This window comes from Sorex araneus, chromosome 4 (genome assembly GCF_027595985.1).
Source record: "Sorex araneus isolate mSorAra2 chromosome 4, mSorAra2.pri, whole genome shotgun sequence".
NCBI classification, from domain to species: Eukaryota; Metazoa; Chordata; class Mammalia; order Eulipotyphla; family Soricidae; genus Sorex; species Sorex araneus.
Genome location: NC_073305.1, coordinates 77305429 through 77332069, shown reverse-complemented (window position 1 = coordinate 77332069; position 26641 = coordinate 77305429). Strand labels below are relative to the sequence as shown.

The following is a 26641-nucleotide window of genomic DNA, read 5'->3' as shown; positions in this document are numbered from 1 at the left end:
AGCCATGAAATTCAGCCTATAAATGTCTATGTCTGTGGCCTCTATATGCAACACACACAACCCCCCCAGACACCCCATACACACACCACATACCCTCCCACACCCCACAGACACCCCATACACACCCCACATACCCCCATACCCCACACACTCCAAACCCCACATACACCCCATACCCCCACACACAGACCCCCCCACCCCACAGACATCCCACACTGCATACCCCATACCCCACACTCCAAATCCCACACACACACCCCAGACCCCCCACATATCACACATCTCACACACCCCACACACCCCCACCCCACACACACATCCCACCCCACACCCCCCACAAACACCCCATACACACCCCACATACCCCCATACCCCACACACTCCAAACCCCAGACCCCCCACACCCACACCCCACATACCCTACACCCCATACACAAAATCCCACACCCCACCACAACCCCACACCTACACCATAGACCCCCCACACCTACACACACCACACCTCACACACACACACTATACACCCCACACACCACAAACCCCACACACCACACCCCCACACATACACCACAGACACACACCTACACACACACCCGCACCCACAACCCCCACCACACACACACACACACACACACACACCCTTAAAAGAGAATAAATTATGATGGCAATTTAGTTGGTATAAGCCATAGTTCGAAGTATTTGTCTTCTTTTGTTTTTGTTTTTAAATATTTTGGGGCCACACCCAACTGTGTTGAGGGCTTTCTCCTGTTTCTGTGCTCAGGGATCACTGCTGGCAGGGCTGAGGGCCCATATGCAATCCCGAAGATGCAAGCCGGCTGCATGCAACATAGCCTGCTGTACTCCCTAGCCTCTAAATTACTTTTTCATGTATTTTTATTACTCTGTATTTGTGCAATGCAGATCTATTTTTATATAATAAAGTCCTTAAAATAGACAATTGTTATAGGAAGAGAGCCAAAATGTTTTAAACGTATGAAAAATACATTTTATGAAACTGTATCTTCAACCTCAAGAAATTTCAGCCCAAAAGACAGAAGAAGGGTTAAGGTATTCGCCCCTGAGCACAGCCAGGTGTGCCCCACACACACCGGGGGAAAAGGGAAGAAGAAAAAAGAACAAGCAAACTGATCTCTACATGCTGAGTCATCTGCTTTGCCCCCTTACTTCACCAGTAATATATTTACTGAACCAAAATATAGTCACAGAATAGTCTTTGTGTGTGTGTGTGTGTGTGTGTGTGTGTGTGTGTGTGTGTGTGTGCGCGCGCATGTGTGCGTTGTCTGTGTGTATGGGGTGCTCAGGGCTTACCCTGGCTCTGTGCTCAAGAGTGACTGCTCAGGAGTGACTCCCGGCAGTGCTCGTGGGGCATCTAAGGTGTCAGGGATCAAACCTGGGTCAGCCCCAAGAAGGCAAGCACCCAACCCCTCCCTGTGAGGATCTCTCTGGCCCCATACTGGGAGAAATCTTCCAAGTGTTACAAATAAAGCCACCATCTCTAATTGTCTACCATCACCTTCCCAAAGCAGAAAGACAAACATCTTTTTTGTTTCGTTGTTTTTGGTTCACACCCGGCTCAGGGTTTACTCCTGGCTCTGCAATCATGAGTTGCTCCTGGTGGTGCTCAGGGGACCACATGGGATGCTGGGGATCGAGCGCCTTACCTTCTTTCTGTACTACTGCTCCAGCCCCGAGAAACATCTTTACTTCTAATTTCTCTTTCTGACCCTCTAGTGTGGATGAAGGGACTTATTAAGCCATTCTGGACAAGGAGCCTTAAGTGGGTCCCCAGGGTGGCTACAGGCCCAGGGCCCAGAGCAGGACCAGTCTCCAGGTGCCTGTTGGTGCCCACCTACCTCCAACCCCTCCCCCTGCAGCCCACCTCCCCCAGGCTGCAGAACTGAGCAGGGGAGTCTCCGTGCCCTCAACCCCGGGTCCCAGGACCTCCTGGGGGCCACTCCCCTGGGAAACACTCACTGGCCACTGTGACATTCACATCCTGTCGCCGCTGGCCAGCCAGGTTGGCTGCGTGGCAGGTGTAGACCCCGGCATCGCTCTCGACGGTGCTGGCAAACACTAGCTCGTGGCCCTGCTGGTAGACTCTGCCGTGGGCGGGCAGCCGGGCCCCCGCGTGCTCCCACCACACCTGGGGTGCTGGCAGACCATGGGGGGGCGAGCAGGCCACCCGCTCCTCGCTGCCAGCCGTGAACACCCGTGGCTCGAAGGGGGGCAGGTCGTCGATCTCTGCGGGGCGTGGGCAGAAAGGAAAGGAGCCCCACTCAGCATGTCTCGGGGTGCTTGATGTTCCTGCAGGGGGAGGCTTTGACCCTTTGTGGCAGCCGCCCTTCCCCACCCCAGCTGACCCTGTGTCTCCCTCCCCACTGCCTTCTCCTTCCCCCGCCAGGCCCACGCCCACCTGCCAGGTGCAGCGTGGCCTCCAGCACGACGGGCGGGCCCCTCAGGCCCTGGCCCACACAGCGGTAGACGCCGGCATTGCGCGGCCGGACCTGGGCGAGCAGCAGAGAGCCGTTGGCAAACACGGTGGCTCTGCGGAGGTGCGGGGGGCTAGAGAGGGGAGAGCGCGAGGGGCCGTGAGGTCAGCAGGGAGCAGTGCCCAGGGCGTGGGGGAGGGCGCTGTGCTGAAGTGAGACCCAGCCTCGGGGGGCAGGCGGTGGGCAGGTATGAGTAAGAGATGGGCCAATCCCGAGTGCAGGTGAGGACACAGGAGCCCCCTTGGACGGAGCCTCAGCCCCCCTCAGCAGTCAGCAGAGAAACCGGGAGGGGGTCCTCAGGGCTGCAGTCTGGGTGGAGGGGAGTCCAAGCCCCCAAACCCAGGGCACCCACAAGGTTGGATGGTCTTGTGAGGTCCTTGAGAGAAGGGCTGGCTCCTCCCAGCACCTTCTGGAAGAGTCTGTGTGTACATGCATGTGTGCGTGTGTGTGTGTGGTAATCTTGCGATTTGGAGCCTTGCTAATCGGGTCCCCTGCATGCCTCCACGCTTGGATGTGGTGGGGGCGAGCCAAGCCACCCCTCCCTCACATCGCCTCTGCACTGAGTGGAGACCGTCCTTCCTTTGCAGGGCCCAAAAGGCAAGACATTCTACTGCCACCTGCTGGCTGCAAATGGCAGTGCATACAGACCCAAGCCTGCAGCCAGCCCTCAGTTGCAAGGGGGTTCCCGCAACCCCTCAGCCCCTCAGCGGAGCCTTGAGCCTTACCGACTCCGGTTACTGATGGGAGTCTCATCCTCGAAGACCCACTGCAGGCTGGGGGTGGGCTGGGCGGAGAACTGACAGTGGAACATGGCCTCCTCATTCCGCGCCACCACCACGTCCTGCGGGGCCAGGACCACCCTGGCAAAGCTCTCATCTGCGGGGCGAGTGGCAGGGACACCGGAGTTGCCAGGGGGCACCAGTCCTGCCCTCCGCCCCGAGTCTCCTGCTCCGCCCCGGCTCACCTGCCACGGTCAGGGTGAAGTTCTGCGTGCTGCAGGCCTGGCCGAAGGCGTTGTGGGCACAGCAGAAGTAGACGCCGCTGTGCTCGGGCCCGACCGGCCGCAGGGTCAGGTTCCGCTCCCTGCTGATGACTGTGTGGTTGCTCTGCCCGTCGGAGACCGGCACCCCGTCTTGGAACCACTGGTAGGTGGGCCTGCAGGGTCGCGGGGCGGGGGGGCAGCAGCAAGATGTGGGGCAAGCAATCAAGAGGTCAGAAGCAAGATGTGGGGGCCACCAGAGGTCAGCGCCGCCTGTGCTTACACAGTGGCTAGTGGAGACTGGGAGGCTAGGAACAGTCCAGAACCCGGGAAGGAATTCTAGACTCGCCGGAGGCTACGTCACCCCAACCCAGGTCCCCCCAGGGCTGGCCTAGGGTAGCCTCAGGGGAGGTTATAGGATGCAGCCCCTGGATCGGGACCATCTGGGGTCAGGAGAAACATCTCGACCCATGCAGAGCCTGCTCCAGCCCCTGCCCGCCCGCCACTCCTTACCGAGGATGGCCATCCACGTGGCAGCGCAACGTGACCTGCGTCTGGGGCTGGATCTCGGAGACCGAGGCTGGGTGCTTGAGGACCACGGGTCCCGCCTCGATCCCTACAGAGGTGGGGGAGCAGAGAGTGAGGGGCGTGGACAAGTAGGCTGCCGCTCCCCAGCGCTCCAACGGGGCTCCCAGCATGTGGCCTTCTGCTCCAGCAAACTTTCCGAGAGCGCCCGGCAGACACAGAGGCTCAAGAAAAGCTGAAGGTAGAGGGTTGGAGCAAGAGTACAGCGGGGGGGAGGGGGGGCTGGAGTGATAGCACAGCGGGTAGGGCGTTTGCCTTGCAAGCGGCCGACCCGGGTTCGAATCCCAGCATCCCATATGGTCCCCTGAGCACCGCCAGGGGTAATTCCTGAGTGAAGAGCCGGGAGTAACCCCTGTGCATCGCCGGGTGTGACCCAAAAACCAAAAAAAAAAAAAGTACAGCAGGTACCCCGCATCCCATCTGGTCCCCCGAGCACCACCACAAGTAATTCCTGAGTGCACAGCCAGGAATAGCACCTGAGTATTGCCAGGTATGATCCAAACAGAAAAGAAAAAAAAAGAAGAATGATTCCTGAACAGAGAGCCAGGAATAAGGTGTGCCATAAGTAAAACAAGGAAAAATGATTTGAAAGAAAGGGCCAAGGAAATAGCCAGGTTTTATCCCAGGTACTGTGAAATTTTTTTTCTTTTAATTGGGCTGGAGAGAGAGCGCAGGAGGGATATGCACTTAACATGCATGCAGAGGTGTATCCAAGACCCTGGTTCAAATCCCTGGCACCACATATGGTCCCAAGTGTTGGGACTGACCCCTGACCACTACCAGGAATAGCTCCCCACTTCGCAAATAAAATAATTAAATAAGCTTGAAGAAAGCAAAGAAACTTCTGGAAAAAATAGGCCTCTGGGGGCTAAGAGAGAGAGTGCAGTGAGGAAGGCTTGCACACGACTGACCCATTTTTAATCCGCGGCAACACATCTGGCTCACTGAGCCTGGCAGGAGTGATAGCACAGCGGGTAGGGCGTTTGCTCTGCCCGCGGTGGACTCGGGTTCAATTCCCAGCATCCCATACGGTCCCCTGAGCACCACCAGGAGTAATTCCCGAGTGCAGAGCAGGAGTAACCCCTGTGCATCGCTGGGTGTGACCCAAAAGGAAAAAAAAAAAAAAAGAATAAATCCGAGAGGGCCAGGGCTGGAATCCACAGCAGAGCACCAGCGGGGCCTACATGAGGCCCTGGGGTGGACAGGAAGACTGGCAGGGGGGGCGGGGGCGGGGGCGGGCCCTCACACTTGATGTTGAAGGTGGCGTTGGCGCTGCGGGCCTCCTCTCCGGTGCTGTTATCCCGAGCCACGCACTGGAAGGTCCCCGAGTCCTGCAGGCGGTCCACGGCGGTGAAGCTCAGGCTGCTGCCCTGCGCGAAGCGGCGCTCCGTGTCGCGGACCGGGGCCCCGTCCAGCAGCCAGGACACGTGCACGGGGCCCGGCGCCTCCACCTCGCAGCGGAGCAGTGCCCGGCGCCCCTGCAAGGCATCCTGCGAGGACGGCTCCTTGATGAAGACGATGGAGGCGTGCGCGCCTGCAAGCGGGGACGCGGGCACCGGGTCAGGGGCGGGCCGGGTGGCCAGGAGGGCGCGCCCCGCGCGGAAGGCCCCCTGACGCTAGGGGGCGCTGCGCGTCAGCAGCCACTGGACAGACCCAGGAACGCTGGCTCGCGCCTGGGCCGGGCAGACGGTTGCGACATTGATGGGCCTGGGAACTCCCACGTGATCTAGGCTGAAATCCCTGTCACCGCACAGGGGCCCTCTGACACTATTCCTAAGCACAGAGCCAGGCTGCCTCTGAGCGCCACCGAGGCCTCCCCTCCACCAAGTGCACACCAGGTGCAAGCTAGGCACAGGCAGCCCCCTGGGGCTTGGGCACGCGGGCTCTCTAGGGGAGGGGGCTTTGCACGCCCACGGCAGACCATGAAAGGTCTGAGTCGGCAGCAGGTCATGGCCCCGGGACCCTTACCCCCCCATCGCCACAATCCAGGACATGGAGCCACATTTGCAGGTAAGTCTGAGCACTGTGGAATGATCCCTGCACTGGTGCTCCTGGAGAGTGCAGATGTGGCCACAAGCCAAGGAGGGGAAGGAGCAGAGCAACTGTGCAGTGTCCTCAACACACTGACTCGGGTTCGATCCCCGGCGCCTCACATGGCTCCCCAGGCCCCCCAGGAGTAATTCCTGAGTGCAGAGCCAGGACTAACCCCTGAGCATCGCCAGGTGTGCGCCCCCCCCCCGCAATAAAAAAAGCCTTGAGAGTCACCAGACCCTACTGCCCCATCCCCACTGCCCAGGCCAGGGGCAGCCAGTGTCCCCTAGCACAGGAATCAAGCTTTCCCTTCTCCTTGACCCTTTTTGACATGTTGGGGTCACACCAGGCAGTGCTCAGGGCTGACTCCTGCCTCTGCACTCAGGGATCCCTCCTGGCGGTGCTCAGGGGACCGTACGAGAGGTCAGGGATCAACTCAAGGTCGGTGCTCGCCGGCCGTACTGTCCCCACAGCTTTCAGAGACATGCCAGGCCGCCCAGAGCCAACTCTGTCCTGAGGACCCCGGCGTGTCTGGGGCGAGCCAAGCTCCCAGGCTGGCACCTGATCTGCACCAGGGGTTGGCTCTGGCCGAGCTGGGGGGGGGGGCCTGCACCCCAAGGAGCGAACAAAGGGTGGAGAAGCTGGGCTGAGTGACAGGTAGCTGGGAGGGCAGGGCAGGGTGGGGCGGGGCGGGTGGCATGGTGACCACCGTGAGCAGGAATGACGCGGCCTTTGTTCTGGCCACACGGGTGCCTGCGCCCGGTGCCAGCAGCCCCAGCCTCCCGCCAGGGTAGGTGCAGGCAGGGCGTCCCCCTCCTGGGGGGAGAAACAGCACCCACCACAAAGCACATCAGCCTCTGGCCCACGGGGGCCTGGCAAGGACAGGAGGCAGAGGAGGGTGAGGCCCCAGGCCTCTAGCCCTTTCCAAACACCCCAAGAAATCCCGGCCCCAAGGGGTGGGCCGTGCACCCAGGTGTCTGCATGTGGCATTGGGGCCCAAGAACCAGGGTCCCCCCCATAGCGGCAGCAGTAGGGAGCCCCCGCCCTGCATCTACATCCCAGCGTGGTCAGAGGGTCCCGGTAGTAGGTACAGGGTGGTCAAGCCGCCCCACACACACCCTGGGGGGGGTAGGAGTTCCAGTGCAGGCCAACAATGGCTCTGGGGACTGAGCACCCCCAGGCACCCGGCGCCCCACAGCCCAGGGCCCTGCCCATGCTGCACCCCCTGCCCCGCCCCGCCCAGCAACTTCCATCCAACCCGAGTACGTCTGGGTAAACTGAGGCCCCCAGGCACGAAGGGATTTGTCTGAGATCAAACAAGTCATCTGCCGTCAAGCCAAGGCAACCAGCTACGAGCTCAGCTTCTTCCCAACCCCACTCAGGAGCCCCGAGCCCTGTGGCAGATCCCACCCACCCCCACCCCAAATCCCTCGGGGGGGCGGCAGCTGTACCTAGCAGGACCTCCCAGGAAGCGTGGGGCCAGGGCTGGCCCCCAGGGAGGGGTCTGGCTCTGTTCCAAGCGCTTCTCCAGACAGAGGGCGCAGATTGGGGCTGTAGCCCCCGCAGACCCTGGGACCCCTGACCCAGAACTCCAGGGAGCACAGACGGAACGGAAGCACCCCACCCCCACCCCCACAGCCCGGGCCAGGCACTCAGGCCCCACCAAGGCCAACCTGGTGAGTGCAGAGCCTGGATCCGAGCAAACCCTCCACGCAGGGCGAGCACAGGCTTGGAGTACAGTTAGATCCGGTTAGACTCCCAGCACTGCGTGCTCCCCTGAGCACCCCCAGGAGTGACCGACCCCCTGAACACCGAGTCTGGAGTCATGGCCCCTCTCCCCAGCACCACCGGGTGCGGCCCTCCAGGAAAACTAGTCAACAAGAGCACGTCCCACGGGGGGGTTGGGGGGGGCTGGAGCGATGGCACAGCGGGGAGGGCACTCGCCTTGCATGAGGCCGACCCGGGTTCGATCCCCGACTCCCCATATGGGTGCGTCCCCTGAGCACTGCCGGCAGTGACCTGAGCACTGAGCCAAGAGTAACCTTCTGAACATCACCAGGTGTGGCCCTGAACAAAGAACGACACTGTCCCTCAACTCCTGGCACAGAACGTGAGTATGCACGGCCACGCTGTCCCGTGCAGGCCTGCGGGGCTCGGCTCCGGGCACTGACCTGGACACCTCTCCCGCCAGAAGGACATTTAAGAAGGGCTGGAGTGAGGCACCAGGGGCAGCGCACCACCAGGCGTGGCACTCATGGTCCCGAGCACCAAACCATCGAGTTCGCATTGCTGGGCTGAGTACGGGGGGTGGGGGGGTGAACAAGAGAGAAGGGGAGGGGAGAGAGAGAGAGAAGGGGAGCGGGGAGAGAAGAGGAGGATGAGAGAGACAGAGAACAGGAGAAGGGGGGTGGGGGAGAGAGAGGGACAGAAACAGGGAACATGTGTGTCCCTATCAAACAAACAACAGATCCTGAGAGTCCCCCAGCGAGGCACAGGCTGAGGAGACACCCCCAGAGCACAGAGCTGGGGGAAGGGGGGATAGCCCAGTGTGGGAGAAGGCGAAGGGCCACAGCGCAGCCCACCCCACCGCCAGACAGCCTGCTGGGAGCAGGGCTCCGGGGTCCCGCATTCCCAGACCGCCACTCAGCACCCCTGCACCCCCACAGGCCTGGGAAACATCAAAGGCAGCCCCAGGGGCCTCTGTCCTGACGTCAGCTCACAGCAGGTCCTGGTTAGCACTTGGCTGGGGCTGCCTTCAGATGTGAGGGGGCAGGGCAGCAGCCAGCAGGCCTGCTCCAAGCCCCCCCCCACCCCCTCCAGCCTCCCCCCTCAGCCGGGAGGCCTCCACCAGGGGCTGCCCCGGGAACTGGCACCCTCACACCCGCCAGTGCCCAGAGCCCGAGGGGTGCCCGTCTGACGGGAGGGCGGGAGAGACAGGCACAGACGCCCCTAGCCCCCCCAAACCCAAGGGAGCTGATGGCTGGGTGGGGGGGTGGGACCCGCTCGAGGTGGTCAGTCACCTCTCCCTGTGCCTGGGCCATAGGCACAACACCTGAGAGGGCCCCCCGGGACCGCCAAGACCTCTCTGCCCCTCACAGACCCGTCCTGTGGGGGTGGGAGTCCGGAGAGTCCTTGCCCGCCTTCCGGCCCTGGGGCAGAGCTGGGAGGGGGACCTGGTGGTTCCCACGGCGATGTCCAGGGGATGTCCAGGAGAGCCATCTGCTCACATGGGCACCCAAGGAAGCGCATGACCACTGAGGGCACGTCCCAAGCTGCCCACCTCCCTGCCTCGACGGCCACCAGCACACACATGGCCAGGCCACTCGCCCCGCCCACGCCCCGGGGAGCTGAGGGGGCTGGCGTCAGCCCAACACCCACCCCCTGCCCCCCCGCCTTCCCGCGTCTGGGCCGCTGCCCAGGACCCCATGTGTGCACGCGTGTGCACACACATATGTAAACACGGTTTTATGGGGGACGGGGAGCAGCGGGAAGTCTTCCTGCTCTGAAGTAACTGCAGCTCCTCCAGGACCCCCGTCCCCTCCTCCTCGGCGCTGCTCCCCTCCTGCAGACCCGCCAGCCGCACCCCTCGCTCAGGACACTCCCATCTCTCCCCTGGGTATCTCGGGCGTGTGCTGGCCCTGGCATCCCAGGGGTGACGTCCCAACTCCCAGGGGACCAAGGGGACACCCCTGGGGTCGCAGAGAACACCCCTGAAAACCGCCAACTTCCAGTGCTCTCTCTGGGAGCCAGTCTCAGGGCCCAGCCAGGACGGGCAGCGCGGACGGAGGTGCTCGGGAGACAGCCGCCTCGAGACCCCCCCCCCCGTCTGGGTGCTCTGAGGCAGCATGCAGGAGGCACGGGGCGTCAGGAGCCCCCCCCAGGCCTCTTCCCCAAGGGACCCACGGTCCGTGCCAGACCCTTGGCCTCCAACAGTTCACTGCGCACACGTCCGACTGTACGTGAACACCCCAAGCTTGTCTCTGCTTTTGGGGCCCACACCCAGTGGTGCTTTAGGGGTGACTCCTGGTGCAGTGCTCAGGGGAACAATCCCAGGGCTTCCTGCAGGCAAGGCACATGCACCGGCCCTTGGAACCCTCTCCTAGCACCTTGTGTCAGGGAGAAGGTGGCAGCCTCCGGGCCGCAGAAATCAGTCCCCACAACCGGTGGGTGTAAACCGGGCTCCCGGCCCCTAGTTCATCAGATTAGCAGGGACACGGACAGAGGCAACCAAACAGGAGACAGAGGGCTCTGTGCAGGGCTTCTGCACCCCAGAACGGGCTGGAGACACAGGACAGGGGTCAAGGCATTTTGCCCTGCATGAGGCTAACCCGGGTTCAATCCTCAGCACCTCATATGTTCTCCAGAGCAACGCCAGGAGTGATCCCGGATGCAGAGCCAAAAGTAGATACTAGATGTGGCCCTAAGAAGCAAAGCCCAGAGCAATTCAACCTGGGAATCCCACTCAGCCCCGTGCGGCAGGAACCAAGGCCCTGCGGTCACCACCGTGTGGGGCCCAAACCCCAAAAGGCCCTGGGGTCACTCTCTCCAGTGCAGAGAGCTCCAAGCTGGCGGACGCAGGCCAGCCCCGGCCCAGCAGGCTTCCCTGCTCTGGGATTTGAGCGAGCAGATCTGGAGAGGCGCCTGCATCTGGATTAGAGCACAGAGTCACCAGGGATTACGGCAGCAGCGAGCACGTGGGCCGGTGCTCCTGCAGCTCAGACACCCTCCATCTCCAACTCCTGGCAGGCCTGGTGAGGGGCGGGGAGAGGAAGGTCAGCCTCTAAGTTAGAGCCAGAAGTAGGGCCGAGTGTCCAGACATACATGCACTCGAGCTGGGGAAGAGACACACCAGCCAGAGATGCGGATTAAGATACCACTCATGGGGCTGGAGCCATAGCACAGTGGGGAGGGCATTTGCCTTGCACGCGGTTGACCTGGGTTCGATTCCTAGCATACCATATGGTCTCCCGAGCACCGCCAGGAGTAATTCCTGAGTGCAGAGCCAGGAGTAACCCCTGAGCATCACGGGTGTGACCCAAAAAGCAAAAACAAACAAACAAATAAATAAATAAATAAGTAAAGATACCACTCCCTGTGGAGCAGGAGCCCTAGTACGACGGGGAGGATGCTTGCCTTGCATGCAGCCAACCCAGGTTTGATCCTCGACATCCCACAGTGTTCCCCTGAGCACCACTGGAAGTGATCCCCGAGTGCTGAGCCAAGAGTAACCCCTGAGCACTAACAGGTGTGGGCCCCCCAACTCACTCAAGAAAAAAAAATTCACTCCCTACCCCATCACCCCCGGGGCCTATGACCACCTCCTCTTGGCCCCTAAACCAGCTTTCTGCTGGGCTGGGCCATGCCTCTCAGCTTCAGAAGCCTGCAGTCCTGAGGAGGCAGCCGACACTGAAACCAGGGAGACAGTACAGGGGAAGGCATGTGCCTTGCACGCAGCTGACCCAACTTCAACCCAACACCCCCTAGAGTCCCCTGAGCCCACCAGGAGTGATCCCTGAGTGCAGAGCCAGGAGTAAGCCCCGAGCACCACTGGGAGGGGCCTCAAATCCAAAAGAAAAAAATTTGGGGCTGTAATGATAGTACAGCGGGTAGGGCGTTAGCCTTGCATGTGGCCGACCTAGGTTCGATTCCCAGAATCCCATATGGTCCCCTAAGCATGGCCAGGAGTAATTCCTGAGTGCAAAATCAGAAGTAATCAAAGCCAACGTAGAGGAAGTGTGCATGGGGCAGGTGGCCGCAGCTCTGGCCTCAGCACAGCCACCACTGGGGACAGTGGCCCTGGAAATCACTCGCCTCTGGAGGCTTTGGCCTCCACTTTAGGGTCTGGGTCCAAATCTGGAGGTGCTGGCGCGGGAAGCTACTCCTGGCCCAGTGCTAGGGATCCTGCATGCAGAGCCTGTGCTCAGCCTCTGAGTGCTCCAGTCCCGTCCCCCACCCCTCGTCCCGGGCAGTTTTGTTATCTACCAAGCTGTCAGATGAGAGGGTGAGTCTGGGCTGTCATTGGGAGCACTGGAAGTTCCAGACACCAGGACTCACTCTCTGTCCCTCCGAGTCCCGTGGCTGGTTGGTTTTGGTTCTGGGACCACATCTGATAATAGTGGAACCCAGGTTGGCTGTGGGCCAGGCAAGCACCTTATCTCTCAGCCCCAAATGGGTGGGTTGATTTTGTTTTGGGGCCACACTCGGCATTGCTCAGGGGTTATTCCTAGCTCCGCACTCAGGAATTATCCCTGACAATGCTTGGGGGACCGTATGAAGGCTGGGGATCCAAGGTTGGCCACGTGCAAGGAAAATGTCCTAACCATTGTACTATCTTTTCCATCCCCAAAGGTGGCTGAGTTTTAAAGGGTCCAGCCAACAAGCAGGTCCCATTCTCACTTCTTGGCTTGCACCTCTCCTCCCGCCTTCCCTCCCTCCCCCTCCTTTCCTCTGTCTTGAGGGGGACAGGCACTCAGCTAAGCTCAAGGAGGGGAGATGCTCCCTTGTGCCCTTCAGGGAGCTTGAGCCACACAGGAAATAGCTCAAAGCCTCGATGGGGAAGGAAGTTAACGAATCTACAGGAGGGGCGGAGAGAGCACAGTGAGTGGGTCTGGTGCAGGCCGTAGATGATTCCTGGTACCCTATATGGTCCTCGAGCCTGGCAGGAATGATCCCTGAGCACAGAGCCAGGAGTAAGCTCTGAGCAGAGAAGAGGAGGGGGAACGTGTTAAGGAGCCAGGATGAGAGCTCCAAGGGTTGCCTGGCTTTGCATGCAGGAGGCTGGGTCCAGCCCAGGGGGCCCTCGAGCACCATGGGCAGGAACCCCCAAACACTAAGTCAGAAGTGGTCTCCGAGCACCACCAGATCTGGCCCAAAAACGGTAATAAGAAAAGACTGAGGTCCCCAGGGACTGTTGCAGGGGCTGACCGTGCCCACCTTGCAAACATAATGCCAAGAACGCGAATCCTCTGACCTGGGTTCGACTCTCAGCATCCCATCCCTGAGCTCACCAGGAGGGAGCCCCGAGCGTCGCTGGCAGTGGCGCCCTCAGAGTTCAAACCCCGGGCAGCCCGCAGTGCCTGGCGTGACCCTGCCGACAACCCCAACACCACAAGCCCCTTATGGCGAGCACCACAAGGGGTGCCAGCCCTCTTAATCACCACACCCAAGACATGCAGCACCCCAACTAAAGGAGTGCGGACCCCAGCAAGAGCACGTTCCGCGTGCAGCCCTGGCTGGGATGCGACACCACCCGGCAGGCAAGTGCAAATCCCCACGGCAGCACCAGCACGTGGATCCGAGGCCCAGGGGACTCAGGACACCCCTAGGCAGGGGGCCCGGCTCCTCCCTGAAAAGGTAGTCTCCTGCATGGCCACAGGGGACCCCGCCCAGACCTCAGCGCTGTGAGCAACACCAGGTACACCCCCCACAGAGTCTGTAACAGGGGCTGGAGAGCTCAGGAACTAGAGGGGGTCCCCCAAGAACCACCAGCTCCAGCACATAACTATCCGGCCAGGTTGGCTCAGCACTGCCAAGGGTGACCCCCAGAACCTCCTGAGCACCTCTCAGGAGAATCTCCCCATGACCCACTGTCACTGTCATCCCGTTGCTCATCGATTTGTTCGAGCGCGCACCAGTAACATCTCTCATTGAGAGACTTATTGTAAAGTACCCATTTTTCAGTGACATTAAAAAATAAATAAATAAATAAAAACTTGCAAAACTGGGACCCAAGCGATAGTCCAGTGGGTAGGGCACTTGCCCTGCATGCACAGACCTGGGTTTGATCCCCGCCATCCATATGGTCCTCTGAGCCCTGCCACGGGTGATCCCTGAGCACAGAGCCAGGAGTAACCCCTGAGCGTTGCCAGGTGGAACCCCCAAAACAGTAACAACAAATCTACAAAGTGGGACAGAGCAATAGTACAGCAGGTAGGGCATCTGCCTCGCACACACCGACCTGGGTTCGATCGCCGGCATCCCATGTGGTCCCCTGAGCACCACCAGGAATCATTCCTGAGTGCAGAGCCAGGAGTAACACCTGAGCAACACCAGATGTGACCTAAAAGCCAAAATCTACCCCTTCAAAGAGAAAAAAAAAACAAAAAACCCTGCAGTTTGGGGCCGTAAAGGTAATGCAGTGGGCAGGGCACTTGCCTTGCATGTGGCTGAATGAGATTCAATCCCCGGCACCCCAAAAGGTCCCCAGACCCCACCAGGAGGGATCCCTGGGCAGGGAGCCAAGAGTAAGCCCTGAACACTGCCAGATGACGGATCCAGACGACCTTTGCCCTTTTTTGTTTTGGGGGCCCACCAGGGGTCACCCCTGGCAGTGCTCAGATGCGGTCAGTGCTGAGGACATCACTTGGGCACGCCGCTCTCAAGGCAAGAGCCTCGACCCTTCATAACCCCGGAACCATCTCTGGCTCCCAAGGGAATCTTCTTCTCCCCCCATCCCATCTCCACCCCCACTGGCAGCCCAAGGGGCAGAGCAGACCCCAGCCCTAACAGTCACGAGGACGCTCTCCACCCAGTGCACACCCCAAGGCCGCTAAGCCCTGGTGACAAGGACGGAGTGGCACCAACTCCACCCAGTGAGATCCCCCCGCTGAGCACGGCTACTTCCTGCTCCAGGTCACTCCCTGCCGAGTCTGGGGTCTCAGCTCCCCTGGCCCTGCCCCACGCCCTTGCTCCTGCTCCAGCCCTGAGAGGACGTCCTATTTCTCCAAGAGAACTTGCTACATGGGGTTGTATTTCAGAGGAAGCTGGGGTGGGGGCCAGGCAGTCCCCTGGCTCCATGACTGAATCCCGGGGCGGGCCGGCGGCTTCTCCTCTCCTGACACCGAGTTCTGTGCTCATCCTTGGCATCCAATCATATGAGACTGTTTCATGAACAGGGATTTTTTTTTTTTTATTCTGCAGGGATGGTCCCAACCCAGCAGTGCTCAGGGCTGCCTCTTGGCTCGGCACTCGGGGATCGCTCCTGAGGGACTGGGGTACCCTATGGGATGCTGGGACTGAACCGGGTCAGCCACATGGAAGGCAAAGACTCTGCCCACAGTGCATTCGGGGGAGGGAGGACCACACCCTGTGATGCTCAGGGCTCACTCCTGCTCTGAATTCAGGGATCACTCCACCTGGGTATTGTGGGGTCCAGCGACATGTGTGCACACACATGCAGGCATGTGGGTACATACACACAGCAGCTTCTTCCTCGCCCCACCCCCCCAAATCCGAGACAGGACTCAGGGGACCAACAGGGCATGGGGGGGATCAAGCCCAGGCTGGTTGCATGCAAGGCCACGCCCTGCCACTGTACCCCTCCCCTCTGTGATATCTGTTACCGTGTCCCGGGCTGCACACTGGCAGGTGCACTTGGGCCGCCGAGGGTGAGTCTCTCCCCTCTGCAGGCGCTTGACCCAGCCATGCAGCCCGCCCACGTGCTGGTATTTTTAACTGAAGTCTAAGCCTGTGCATTATCTCCCGCGCGCTTTGGCACTCTGTCTCCAGGCCTTCGACCACATCCGGCCATCAGCCCCCGAAGATGGACCTGCAGCTGGGTCTGGAGAAGAAGCAGCAGGTGAATTTTATTTTTGACCAGCTCGGCAGAGCTGTCCTGAGCGGGGATCAAGGGCTGGGCCCACACCCCGCCTTCCACCACCACCCCATCTGGGTATGTCAGGGTCCCATGGCATGTGTGCACACACATGCACGCATGCGGGCACATGCACACTCTGTGACCCCCTTCTTCCTCCCCCCAAACCCCAGAAGTCAGCAGAGAGACTTGTGTCACACTTGGCACCGCTCGAGCTCCGTGCTGGGGGGCCATCAGTGAAGTGCTAGGGAAGACACCGGGGTCGGCCACGCGCAAGGCAGCATCTCCACTGTGCTCTCTCTCTGGCACCTGATGGTGTTGAAGGAACAAACAGCTAGGCTCTATTTTTCCTTGCAAGTGCTCTGATTACCTCCTCTAGGCAGGTCGCCTGGGGAATGTGAGGCAATTCTTTGCGCTGTGGGGCGTGGAAGGCACTGGCACTCGCCTGGGTGGCAGGGGACACACAAAGAAGCCTGCCAGGCTGGCTGCGGGCTGGGGGCCAGGACACTGGCCCAGAGTCTCCATGCCCCTCCCAGCCACACCAACAGCTGCTTCCAGAAACCAGCCCTTCTTGCCACAATGGGGTGCTCATGACCTTGGACTTCAGGGTGGGGCACACAGGCAAGAAGCCCCTGAGGAAGGGGCTGGGCAGTCCCAGTAGCCTGGAGAGGACTGGGAGGGGGCGGGGATTCTTCTATACAGATGGGGTCTCCTGGGGGCTGGAGTGATAGCACAGTGGGTAGGGCGTTTGCCTTGCACCTGGCTGACCCAGGTTCGATCCCCAGCATCCCATATGGTCCTCTGAGCACCACCAGGAGTAATTCCTGAGTGCATGAGCCAGGAGTAACCCCTGAGCATAGCTGGGTGTGACCCCCCAAAAAAAGTGGATGGGGTCTCCTATCAGCACTAGGGAAATAGTGCAAGGGTCACGGCACTTGCCCTGAACGCAGCTGGACTGGGTTCAATTCCCGACACTGCCCAAGGTTCCCCAACTCCCCCCGGGGGTAGCCCCCAAAACTTCCCTCAGCCACCTCTGCCTCCTTGTGACTGGGGCTGCATGAAGAGGCACAGCACCTCCTTGTGGGGCGCTCAAGTCCCTACGTGGCCTGAGGACCCCAAGGGCGGTAGGGGGCTTGGGAGGGGGGCTGCCTCCTTAGCGTCTGACCTTTACTCTTGGCCTGAACTTGACCTAAAATCTCCTCTCACTGCTTAAAACACGAATTTCTCATCAGGCGAAATTAACTTTAGTTTTTCCACATAATCTCATAACTGCATTAGGAATCATTTGCGTCCCAAAATGAGTCACAACCCCCGTCCCCCCAAAGTCAGCTGTTTAGAAAAAACTTTCAGCTAAATTTAGCAAAGTAAGTATTTCAATCTCCAAATCAATAACAACAGATGAAGAAAACGCTAGCGGATGTTATTTTTAAAAGCACCCCAAAGCTTGCAACTCACAGACAGATGCCTGAAAATCTGGGGGAGAACCTGCTTTGGGGGCGACTGTTGTAAAACAGAAAACACACACAAATAGCAGCAGAAGAAACGGCCCCTCAGGGCGGCTGACGCAGGGAAGAAGCAAGCGCCAAAGACATGACAAAGACCTGAAGTTTATTTCATGCCTGCTCGGGGGGCGCTTGAAGTCGGGGGTCTGGGAGGCACCAAGGTCTGGCTTCACTTAGGCCTGGAACTGGCTGTCCCATTGCAGGGGTGCCTGCTCCAGACCTCCAAAGTCAGGCAGAGGGCGGAGGGGAGAGAGAGGGGCCCAGCAGACAATGTCGGGGAGCCACAGATGGTAAAAACAGCTGGAGAGACAGTGGGAGACTGAGGGACAGGAAGGAGAGCAGAGACCACAGAGGAGACGCACGAACACTGACAGAAAGAGGGAAGCCGGCAGGGCAGAGCAAGCAAGGGACAAGGAGGGGCCGGAGCACAGGGACACCTGGGGCACCCTGCACCCTGCCACTTTCTCCCACACCCCTGCATCCCTGCCACTTTCTCCTGCATCCCTGCCACTTTCTTCTGCACCCTGCATCCCTATCGTTTTCTTCTGCACCCCTGCTTTCTCCTGCACCCCTGCCACTTTCTCCTGCACCCCTGCATCCCTGCCGCTTTCTCCTGCACCCCTGCCACTTTCCCCTGCACCCCTGCCACTTTCTCCTGCACCCCTGCCACTTTCTCCTGCACCCCTATCACTTTCTTCTGCACCTCTGCTGCTTTCTCCTGCACCCCTGCCGCTTTCTCCTGCTACTCTTCTTTTTCCTATTTGTTTTTGGGTCTCATCCAGCAGTGCTCAGGGCTCAGAAATTACTCCTGGCGGGTTCAGGGACCAGAGGGGATGCTGGGGATGGAACCTGGGCTGGCCTCGGAAAAGGCAAATGCCCCGCCTGCTGTACTATCACTCTGAAGGGGACTGTACGGGGGACCCTTCGCTGTTCCTCTCAGAACACCACCGGGAAGCTCAGCCCTGAGCCTCTAACAGGGAGATTCCTCACCCCCTCTCCTCCCTCAAGCTCCTCTCCCCTGCAGTCACTGGCACCTGGGCCCACGGGCTGCCCCTGTGTCCCACTAGCCAGGGAAGGGTAACAGCTGGCCCAAGGCAGGAAGTCTGGCACAAGTACCAGCCTCTGAGCATTTATAACGGAAAACCCTCAAATTAGAGACTCCTGGTAAATAATTCACCAGGAAAAGTACAGTACCTTCCTCAGGCTCATCCATTATTCACCAAGATAAATGTACCCTACTGTTATGCTTCCTGGCATCTGAAAAAAAAGGGGGTGGCTGAGCCACTTAGCCAGGGGCAAGGAGACAGGAGGGCAATTTCCACCCAACTTTTCCAGAACCCCTGGCCCAGCAGTGTGGCTCCCAGTCTCTGCATCTCACCCAAGGGCAAACCATCCACGTCCTCGGAGAGGCCAGGCTGGGCCCAAACCCAGAGAGCTGTGCGGCAGGCCGCAGCTATCAAACAGCAAGGAGCGAGCTTGTCTTGCACGTAGCTGACCTAGGTTCGATCCCCGGTGTGCCATCTGGTCCGTCAAGCACCACCAGGAGTCATTCCTGGGTGCAGATCCAGGAGCAACCCCCGAGGATCACTGGGTGTGACCCAAACACCACCGCCCCAGTTCTCTTCTGGAGGGGCAGAGATGGCTCGATGGGGAGAGTGCAGGCTTTGCAGTCAGGAGGCCGGGGGCCACCTCCAGCACCATCTGGCCCCCAAGCCCTGCTGGGAGTGACTCCCAGGCGCAGGCCGAGGAATAATCACTGAGCACCGCTGGGTACGGCCCAAAACAAAAACCAAAGCCCCACAGTAATAATTCTCTTCTGGAAAGTGGTTAGTAATGCTGTACCAATATCCTAAAATATTCATGGCCCTTCCTCCGTGGAAAGAGCCTCATCCCAGGCCCAGGGCAGGAAATGTGCAAGATGAGCTCAGAACATCTTATCACACCAGGAAATGAGCAAATACACGGAGGGACAAAACACAAGGCTGAGGGGAGCTGCAAGGTAGAACCACCTCAGCACTCTGAGGAGCTACGTGCGGGGCGAGGAAGGCAGCTCAGCCGGCAGGGCACTTGCTCTGCATGCAGGACGCCCATGTTTCATCCTCACGGGCCCCTGAGTACCGCTGGGAACAACCTCTGGGCACAGGGCCTGCAGTGAAGCCTAAAATGAAACTCTTTAAAAAGAAAGGTGGTGCGTCAGAGAGATAGTACAGAGGTGGGGCTGGAGCAATGGCACAGCAGGGAGGGCGTTTGCCTTGCACGCAGCCACCTGGGTTCGATTCCCAGCATCCCATATGGTCCCCTGAGCACCGCCAGGAGTAATTTCTGAGTGCAGAGCCAGGAGTAACCCCTGTGCATCGCCGGGTGTGACCCAAAAAGAAAAAAGAAAAAAAAAAGAGATAGTACAGGGGTAAGGTACTTGCCTTGCACCCAGTGGGCCCAGCCTGAATCCCTGGCACTATAAACAATCCCTCAAGTCAGCCAGGGGTGATCCCTAGGCACAGAATCGGGACTAACCTGAGCATAATAGGTATGGGTCAAAAATCAAAAGAAAGGGGGGGCAAACCCCAAGAACCACACAGAAATAAATACAGCAAGTTCCAAACCTATGAGATTGAGGCCCTGGGTTCCCCCCTGTACTGTCAAAAATAAAGTAATGAAGGGGGCCGGAGCAATAGCACAGCGGGTAGGGCGTTTGCCTTGCACGCGGCCGACCCGGGTTCGATCCCCGGCATCCCATATGGTCCCCCAAGCACCGCCAGGAGTGATTCCTGAGTGCAAAGCCAGGAGTAACTCCTGAGCAGCGCTGGGTGTGACCCAAAAAGCAAAAAAAAAAAATAATAAAAAATAAAAAAATTAATTTAAAAATAAATAAATAAATAAAGTAATGAAGGGGCCAGATGGGGGCTGGAGTGATAGCACAGCAGGTAGGACGTTTGCCTTGCACGCAGCCAACCTGGGTTCAATTCCCAGCGTCCCATATAGTCCCCCGAGCACTGCCAGGAGTGATTCCTGAGTGCAGAGCCAGGAATAATCCCTGAGCATCACCAGGTGTGGCGCCCCCAAACATTAAATTAAAAAATAATAATAACAGAAAAATGATGGGGCTGAAGTGATAGTGCAGAGGATAAGGCAAACGCATTGTATATTGCCAATCTGGACTCAATTCCAGCTTCCCACATGGTCCCCTGAGACCCACCAGGAGTGACTCCTGGGTACAGAGCCAGGAGTAACCCCCAAGCATTGTCAGGTGTGTGGTCCAAAACCAAAAAAGAAGTATTTGTTCCTCATAACGATTTATTCTGGTGGTGGCAGAGGGCCTGCTGCGTCACGGCCAGCTGTGCTCAGGGCTTACTCTGGGCCGGACTTGAGACTGTACATGGTGTCAGGGACTAACTCTGGTGTGGCTGGGTACCTGCTGCGCCATCTCTCCAGCCCCGTAAGAATGCACACGATAACTAAAACAGGAACAAGCCTTCCTGGTCACCTTTTGCTGTTACTGTTGCTTTCGTGTTGGGGCTACACCTGCTGGCACTCAGGTTACTCCCGGTATGGGCCAAAGAGTCACCCCTGGTGGGGCTTGGGGAACAGGGCAGGATGCTAGGGGTCAAACCCAGGCCAGCAGCATGCAAGGCGAGCGCCCACCCTACCCACTATGCTCTCTCACTCGCTCTCCCTCCAGTGCCCTCTGGCCGTCTTCGAAGGCCACCAGAAAGATCAACCTGGGAGAGAATTCCAGCATTCATTCTCCCCGTAAGCACAGCTCTGCCATAGGGCGACCGTTTCACGGGCAGGTCCGCCTGTCAGATGGCTCCGGCTAATAAAAAGAAAGCCCCCATTTTACAGCCACTAATGAAATCCTGGGGCTCGCTGCTGGGTCCAGAGACAACCAGATGTGCGGCCTTCCAAGGGAAGTCAATAGGGGAAAGTAGTGGGGGGGGGGGGGCCAAAATCACAGAGGCTGAACCACGGAGGCTGGATCGAAGGCTCCTTACTCAGAAGCTCCACACGCCAGCATGGGCTTGTCCCACTGGCGGCTCACATCTGAATATGCAAATAAACGGGAATCCCAAGTGCCAGTGTCACAGGTTAACATGCTTTCCGGAACAAATCTGGACAATTAAGAAGTGAAACAATGACATGCTGTCACCTGTGTGCTGACTGGACTCTGTCTGATTCGCTCAGCCAGCTGCAAAGACCTAGTTCCACCGGGCGGGGCCAGGGCTCCAAAGCACAGAGAGAGCACTTGTCTGGCACGCCTAAGGCCCCAGGTTCGACCCCAAGCCCTTCCAATCTGAGTACCGGCTCAGGACCACCCTTCAGCACCACTGGGGTACCTCTTATCATTCTGAGGATATATAAAATGGAAGCTATGGGGCTGCTGAGCTAGTCCGGCAGGAGGGGCATTTGCCTTGCACACGGCCTTCCCAGGCCCAGAGCCAGGAGTTAAGTCCTGAGCACCGCTGGGTGTGACCCCGCAAGTGGAACCTAATACTGCCTCACTTTCATGTGCTTGTAGCCTGCCTGGGCCGTTGGTTTGCAGCTCCCCGGGTGCCAGGGCAGGTCTTGCGCCAAGGCGGGCAGCAGCCACACCCCGAGGTGCTTGGGAAACCCAGGCTGAGCTGGGGCGGGTGAATGGAGGCCGGGACTGCCCCAAGTGGGACCCAGTGAACAGCAGGGCCCTATATGGGATCCCGGCAAGCAATTACATTAATTATCATTATTAATTCAACAAACATTTATTTAGAACCTTCCATGTGCCAAGTAGCTATCAAGAGGGGAAGGACAGGGGGAGAAAAACACCCAATTACGGCCTTTCAAGTATCTCCCTTTGGTGGGGGAGTGAGAGAGTAAACATGTAATTACAATAATAGCTAACACTTACTGACCGCTGGGGGAGGGGTGGCCACACAGGGTTCCAGGAGCCTGAAACCCCATTAGCTTGTTAATGCCTACAACTGCCCAGAAGGCTGGGGCTGGGAGCCCCAAGACACAGAAGGGGATGAAGAAGCACAGAGAGCTCAAGGCCTTCCATCAAGGTCACACAGCCAGGTCTCGAGAGATGCAGGCTGGCAGAAACAGGAGAGAGCACATTCTCGTAAGGTTACAAAAGAAGAATCCTTGAAGAAGGGTTTGGGGGGTGGTTGGGTCATACGGAGGTGCCCAGACTACTCCTGGCTCAGGGCTCACCTCGAGCGACACAGTGACAAAGTAGTTCATGACTAGGTTTCAGTCATATAGCGTTCCAACACCCATCCCTCCACCAGCGCACATTTCCCACCACCCGTCTTCCCAGTTTCCCTCCAGCACCCCAAGCCTGTGCAGTGATCACTCTTAGCAGCTGCTCCAAATCTGCGGGAAGGGGCTGGAGCGACAGCACAGCGGGTAGGGCGTTTGCCTTGCACGCAGCCAACCCGGGTTCGATTCCCAGCACCCCATATGGTCCCCTGAGCACCACCAGGGTTAATTCCTCAGTGCAGAGCCAGGAGTAACCCCTGTGTATCGCCGGGTGTGAACCCCCCCAAAAGAAGCAAATAAATAAATAAATAAAGGTTATGCCTTTATTAAAAGAATGTAGCTACTGGGCCAGAGTGATCATAGAGCAGGGAAGACATTGCCTTACAAGCGGCTGACCCGGGTTTGATTCCCAGCATCCCATATGATCTCCTGAGCAGGATTAATTCCTAAGCATTACCTAGTGTGATCCAAAAATCAAAAAGAAAAAAGAAAAAGAAAAATGTAGCTCCTGGGATGGAGAGATAGTATGGCGCAGTGGGTAGGGCACTTGCCTCGTACATAGCCAAGCCAGGTTCAGCACCAATATGGTCTGCCAAACTGTGCCAGGAGTGATTCTCTGACCATGAGAGCCCCGAGCACCACTGGGTATGGCCCAAATGCCGCACCCCCCAAAAAAACAATTATACACTAAAAGAATGTAGCTCTTGTCTTCCTGTGTTTAGCTGATCCAAATCCTGGCAGCTCCTGGCAACTACTGACCCTCTGACTGACTGGGGGGCCTGGGTCACACCCTGTAAGAGTTCAGAGCTTACTCCTGGCTCTGTGCTCAGGAGGGATCACTCCTGGAATAGAGACCGAATACGGTGCCAGGGAATGAACAAGGGTCGGTTGTGTGGAAGTGTCAAACCCAATGTGCTCTCTCCAGAGTCAGCCTTGCTTACGCTTGATGGTTCTCCTCTAATTCCTGTATAGCCAGTCAGCTCCAGGCTGTGAGACACAAGTCACTGACTCCCAGAACGCCCACCGAGGGCCAGCAGTGTCCTCTGACAACACTGATGAGGACTCCAAGTTCTTATTCTCAATGATTACTTCCCTTTAAAAAAAAAATGTGTTTGCACACGATTTGAGTTCCGAAACAAAAAGTGAATTTCAGATTTGGATACAGCTGGCAGAGAGCATGGAGGGGGTACTCGGCTGGCCTTGCGTGTGGCTGGCCCCACTTCCCCAAGCACCACATACAGCCCCCTCAACTGTGGAGTCAGACTGAGTCCTGAGCCCTGATGGAGGCCACCTGTAACAAACAGAAACACATTTGATCTGGATTGTTTGGGGGGGAAGGGCGTAGTGCTCAGGAAGGACTTACTCCTTGATATGTGCTGAGGAATTACTCCAGCACGTGTGTGTGTGTGTGTGTGTGTGTGTGTGTGTGTGTGAACCCAGGCCTCACACAGGGAAGGCGAGGGTAGATGTAGCTGTTTGTTTGGTTTTTTTTTGCTTTTTGGATCACACCTGGCGATGCACAGGGGTTACTCCTGGCTCTGCACTCAGGAATCACTCCTGGCGGTGCTCGGGGACCCTATGGGATGCTGGGAATCAAACCCAGGTCAGCCGCCTGCAAGGCAAACGCCCTCCCCGCTGTTCTATCGCTCCAGCCCCAGATGTAGCTGCTTTTCAGGAATAAAGCAGGTTTGCTGCCTAGCATCTGAGTTGTGCACATTCCATGTTTTCCTCCTGCTTTGGAATTGATTTAAATACCATCCTGTTGCATCTATTTGAGAGGCTTCTTCCGAGGGAACCTACTCTATCGCTCCGAGTCCCAGAAAGATCCACAAAGGAGCTGTGTGGTCCAGATGTGAATGGGGAGGGGGACAGAAGGCCCCCTCCTCAGAGGCCTCATCCCGGGCACCATGCCCCATCCATCAGGCTGCCTGGGGACTCAAGGCGTACTGGGAAGCACCTTTATTCTCAGGGTTGGGGCACAGCAGGCAGTGTTGTGGGGGCCCTACCTACCATGCTGGCTCCACCCACACCCCCCCCAGCCCAGGGGAGGGTATTTTAGGAGTCACTGTGCCTCACTGTCCAGTAGAGGGTGACATGGGTGTCCCTTTGTGTCCCTTTCCCTCCCTGTCCCCCACGGGACAGGCAAAGGAGACACACTTTACACAGACACCCCAACGCCTTTCCCTCCAGCTCCCCGGTCTGGCTGCCTCAGAACAGGCCACACGGGGGCTCCCCACCTGCCCTCCTGGACTTCATGCTGGCCTTCAACTCAGAGGGGAGAGGAGCAAGGACAGGCCAGCCACAGGGCAGTTTCCATTACACTGCTTAACGCCTTAAAGGCTTTTTATTGATTTTGTGAATGAGATAAATGTTCCCATTGTATTTTCTAAAAGGTTATTGCTGATAAGTAGGTGGGGGTGAGGGTTCTATATATTTTTTTTTAACCAAATGACTCAATTCTCTCATTGATTCAAGTGGTTTTCCGATACCAAAGACTGACTTGGCTTTTTTCTTTTAAAGGTGCCATGTCCCATTCTGGGGGTTACTAACCACATGCCCCACCAGCTGAGCCATCTCCCAGCCCTCAAACTTTAGCTTTCTTGGGGCTGGAGTGATAGCACAGCAGGTAGGGCGTTTGCCTTGCACGCAGCCGACCCGGGTTCAATTCCCAGCATCCCATATGGTCCCCTGGGCAACGCCAGGAGTAATTCCTAAGTGCATGAGCCAGGAATAACCCCTGTGCAATGCTGGTTGTGACCCAAAAAGCAAAAAAATAAAATAAAACCTTTAGCTTCCTTACATACTATTTCAGCCACAATACCCAGAATAAGAAATTGTTATATTAAAAACATCAAAATTTAATATGGAAACACTAGTCATCCCGTTGCTCATCAATTTGTTCGAGCGGGCACCAGTAACGTCTCTCATTGAGAGACTTATCGTTACTGTTTTTGGCATATCCAATACGCACGGGTAGCTTGCCAGGCTCTGCAGCGTGGGCTTGATACTCTTGGTAGCTTGCCGGGCTCTCCGAGAGGGGCGGAGGAATCGAACTCGGGTCGGCCGCGTGAAAGGCGAAAGCCCAACCGCTGTGCTATCGCTCCAAGAATTGAAATTGGAAAGGTATATAAACTTCACAATGACATTATCTTTGGTTGTTTCTTGTGTGTGTGTGTGTGTGTGAGTTCTGTTTGGGGGCTCCACCTGGCCATGCTCAGGGCTTACTCTTGGTGGTGGTCAGGGGGCTACACGGGGGGCTGGGGATTGAATCCAGGTCGGTCACATTCAAGACAAAAGTTCTAACTGTTGTGTCATCTTCCCAGGTCTGTAATGATTTATTCTGTGAGGGGGAAGGTCACCCCCAGCCATGGGTAGGGGTTACTCCCAGCTTAGTGCTCAGAGACATGCCGTGTCAGGGTTGGAAGCAGTCCTGCGTGCAGTCTGTGATCAGCTCACTAATCGATCCCTCTTCTGTCCCAAACACTGGGCTACTATGATTTCATTAGTGAGAACACCATTAGTTTTGTTGTTATTTGGGCCACACTGGCTGTGAACAGGGATGGAACCCGGGGTCCACAGGTAGTGCCATGGATGAAACCTGGGATAGCTGCATGTAAATTGCCTGATTAATCAATTGCTCTATCTCCCTGACCCTGACCGTTTCAATTTTTCAAGTACAATATTGGTTATGTCCTGAAACTTTAAAACCAGGAATGAATGCTAATTTGCAACTATCCTGTTGCATCTGTTGAGATAACTGTGCGAGAGTTCTCACTTACTTTGATGAACCATGAGAGATTACACCATCCCACGCATAGTAGGGAAATAAATTCCTTGACAGTTTAAGGAACTAAAGGACACCACCCCACACATATTAGGAAAATAAATTCCTTGACAGTTTAAGGAACTAACGGTGTTCCTCTAACATGGCATTCAATTTAATATGCCAGTGTTTGCTACTAGACTTCTAAGTACTGTGTTTTTCTTCCACACTATAGGAGAAAAAGGTCACACCAACTTTGTGGAATGCATTGGGTGACAATCCGTGCGATCCTTGGCTCTATGGCAATCTATAGAGCACTGTAGGACTCTAAACTTCCTTGATACTCTAGAAATGTCCCCTCTAGGCACTTGCTAACACAAGTTTGGATTTCCTTCTTTGTTTTAGAATTTAAAAAACTATCCTTTCTTTTTGTTTGTTTAAGGC

At 57.4% G+C, this 26641-nt stretch overlaps 1 protein-coding gene across 1 annotated transcript in view; it reads right to left on the bottom strand.

The window, feature by feature from the left end:
- Positions 1-26641, bottom strand: part of PTK7 (protein tyrosine kinase 7 (inactive)) — a 66272-nt gene that overhangs the window by 21418 nt on the left and 18213 nt on the right. The window contains exons 2-7 of the mRNA XM_055135362.1: positions 5321-5608; positions 4003-4105; positions 3475-3665; positions 3236-3386; positions 2435-2583; positions 1996-2262 (exon numbers count right to left, since the gene is read on the bottom strand). Of these exons, the coding sequence (XP_054991337.1) occupies positions 1996-2262; positions 2435-2583; positions 3236-3386; positions 3475-3665; positions 4003-4105; positions 5321-5608 (1149 nt within the window). The remainder of the gene's footprint in view (positions 1-1995; positions 2263-2434; positions 2584-3235; positions 3387-3474; positions 3666-4002; positions 4106-5320; positions 5609-26641) is intronic.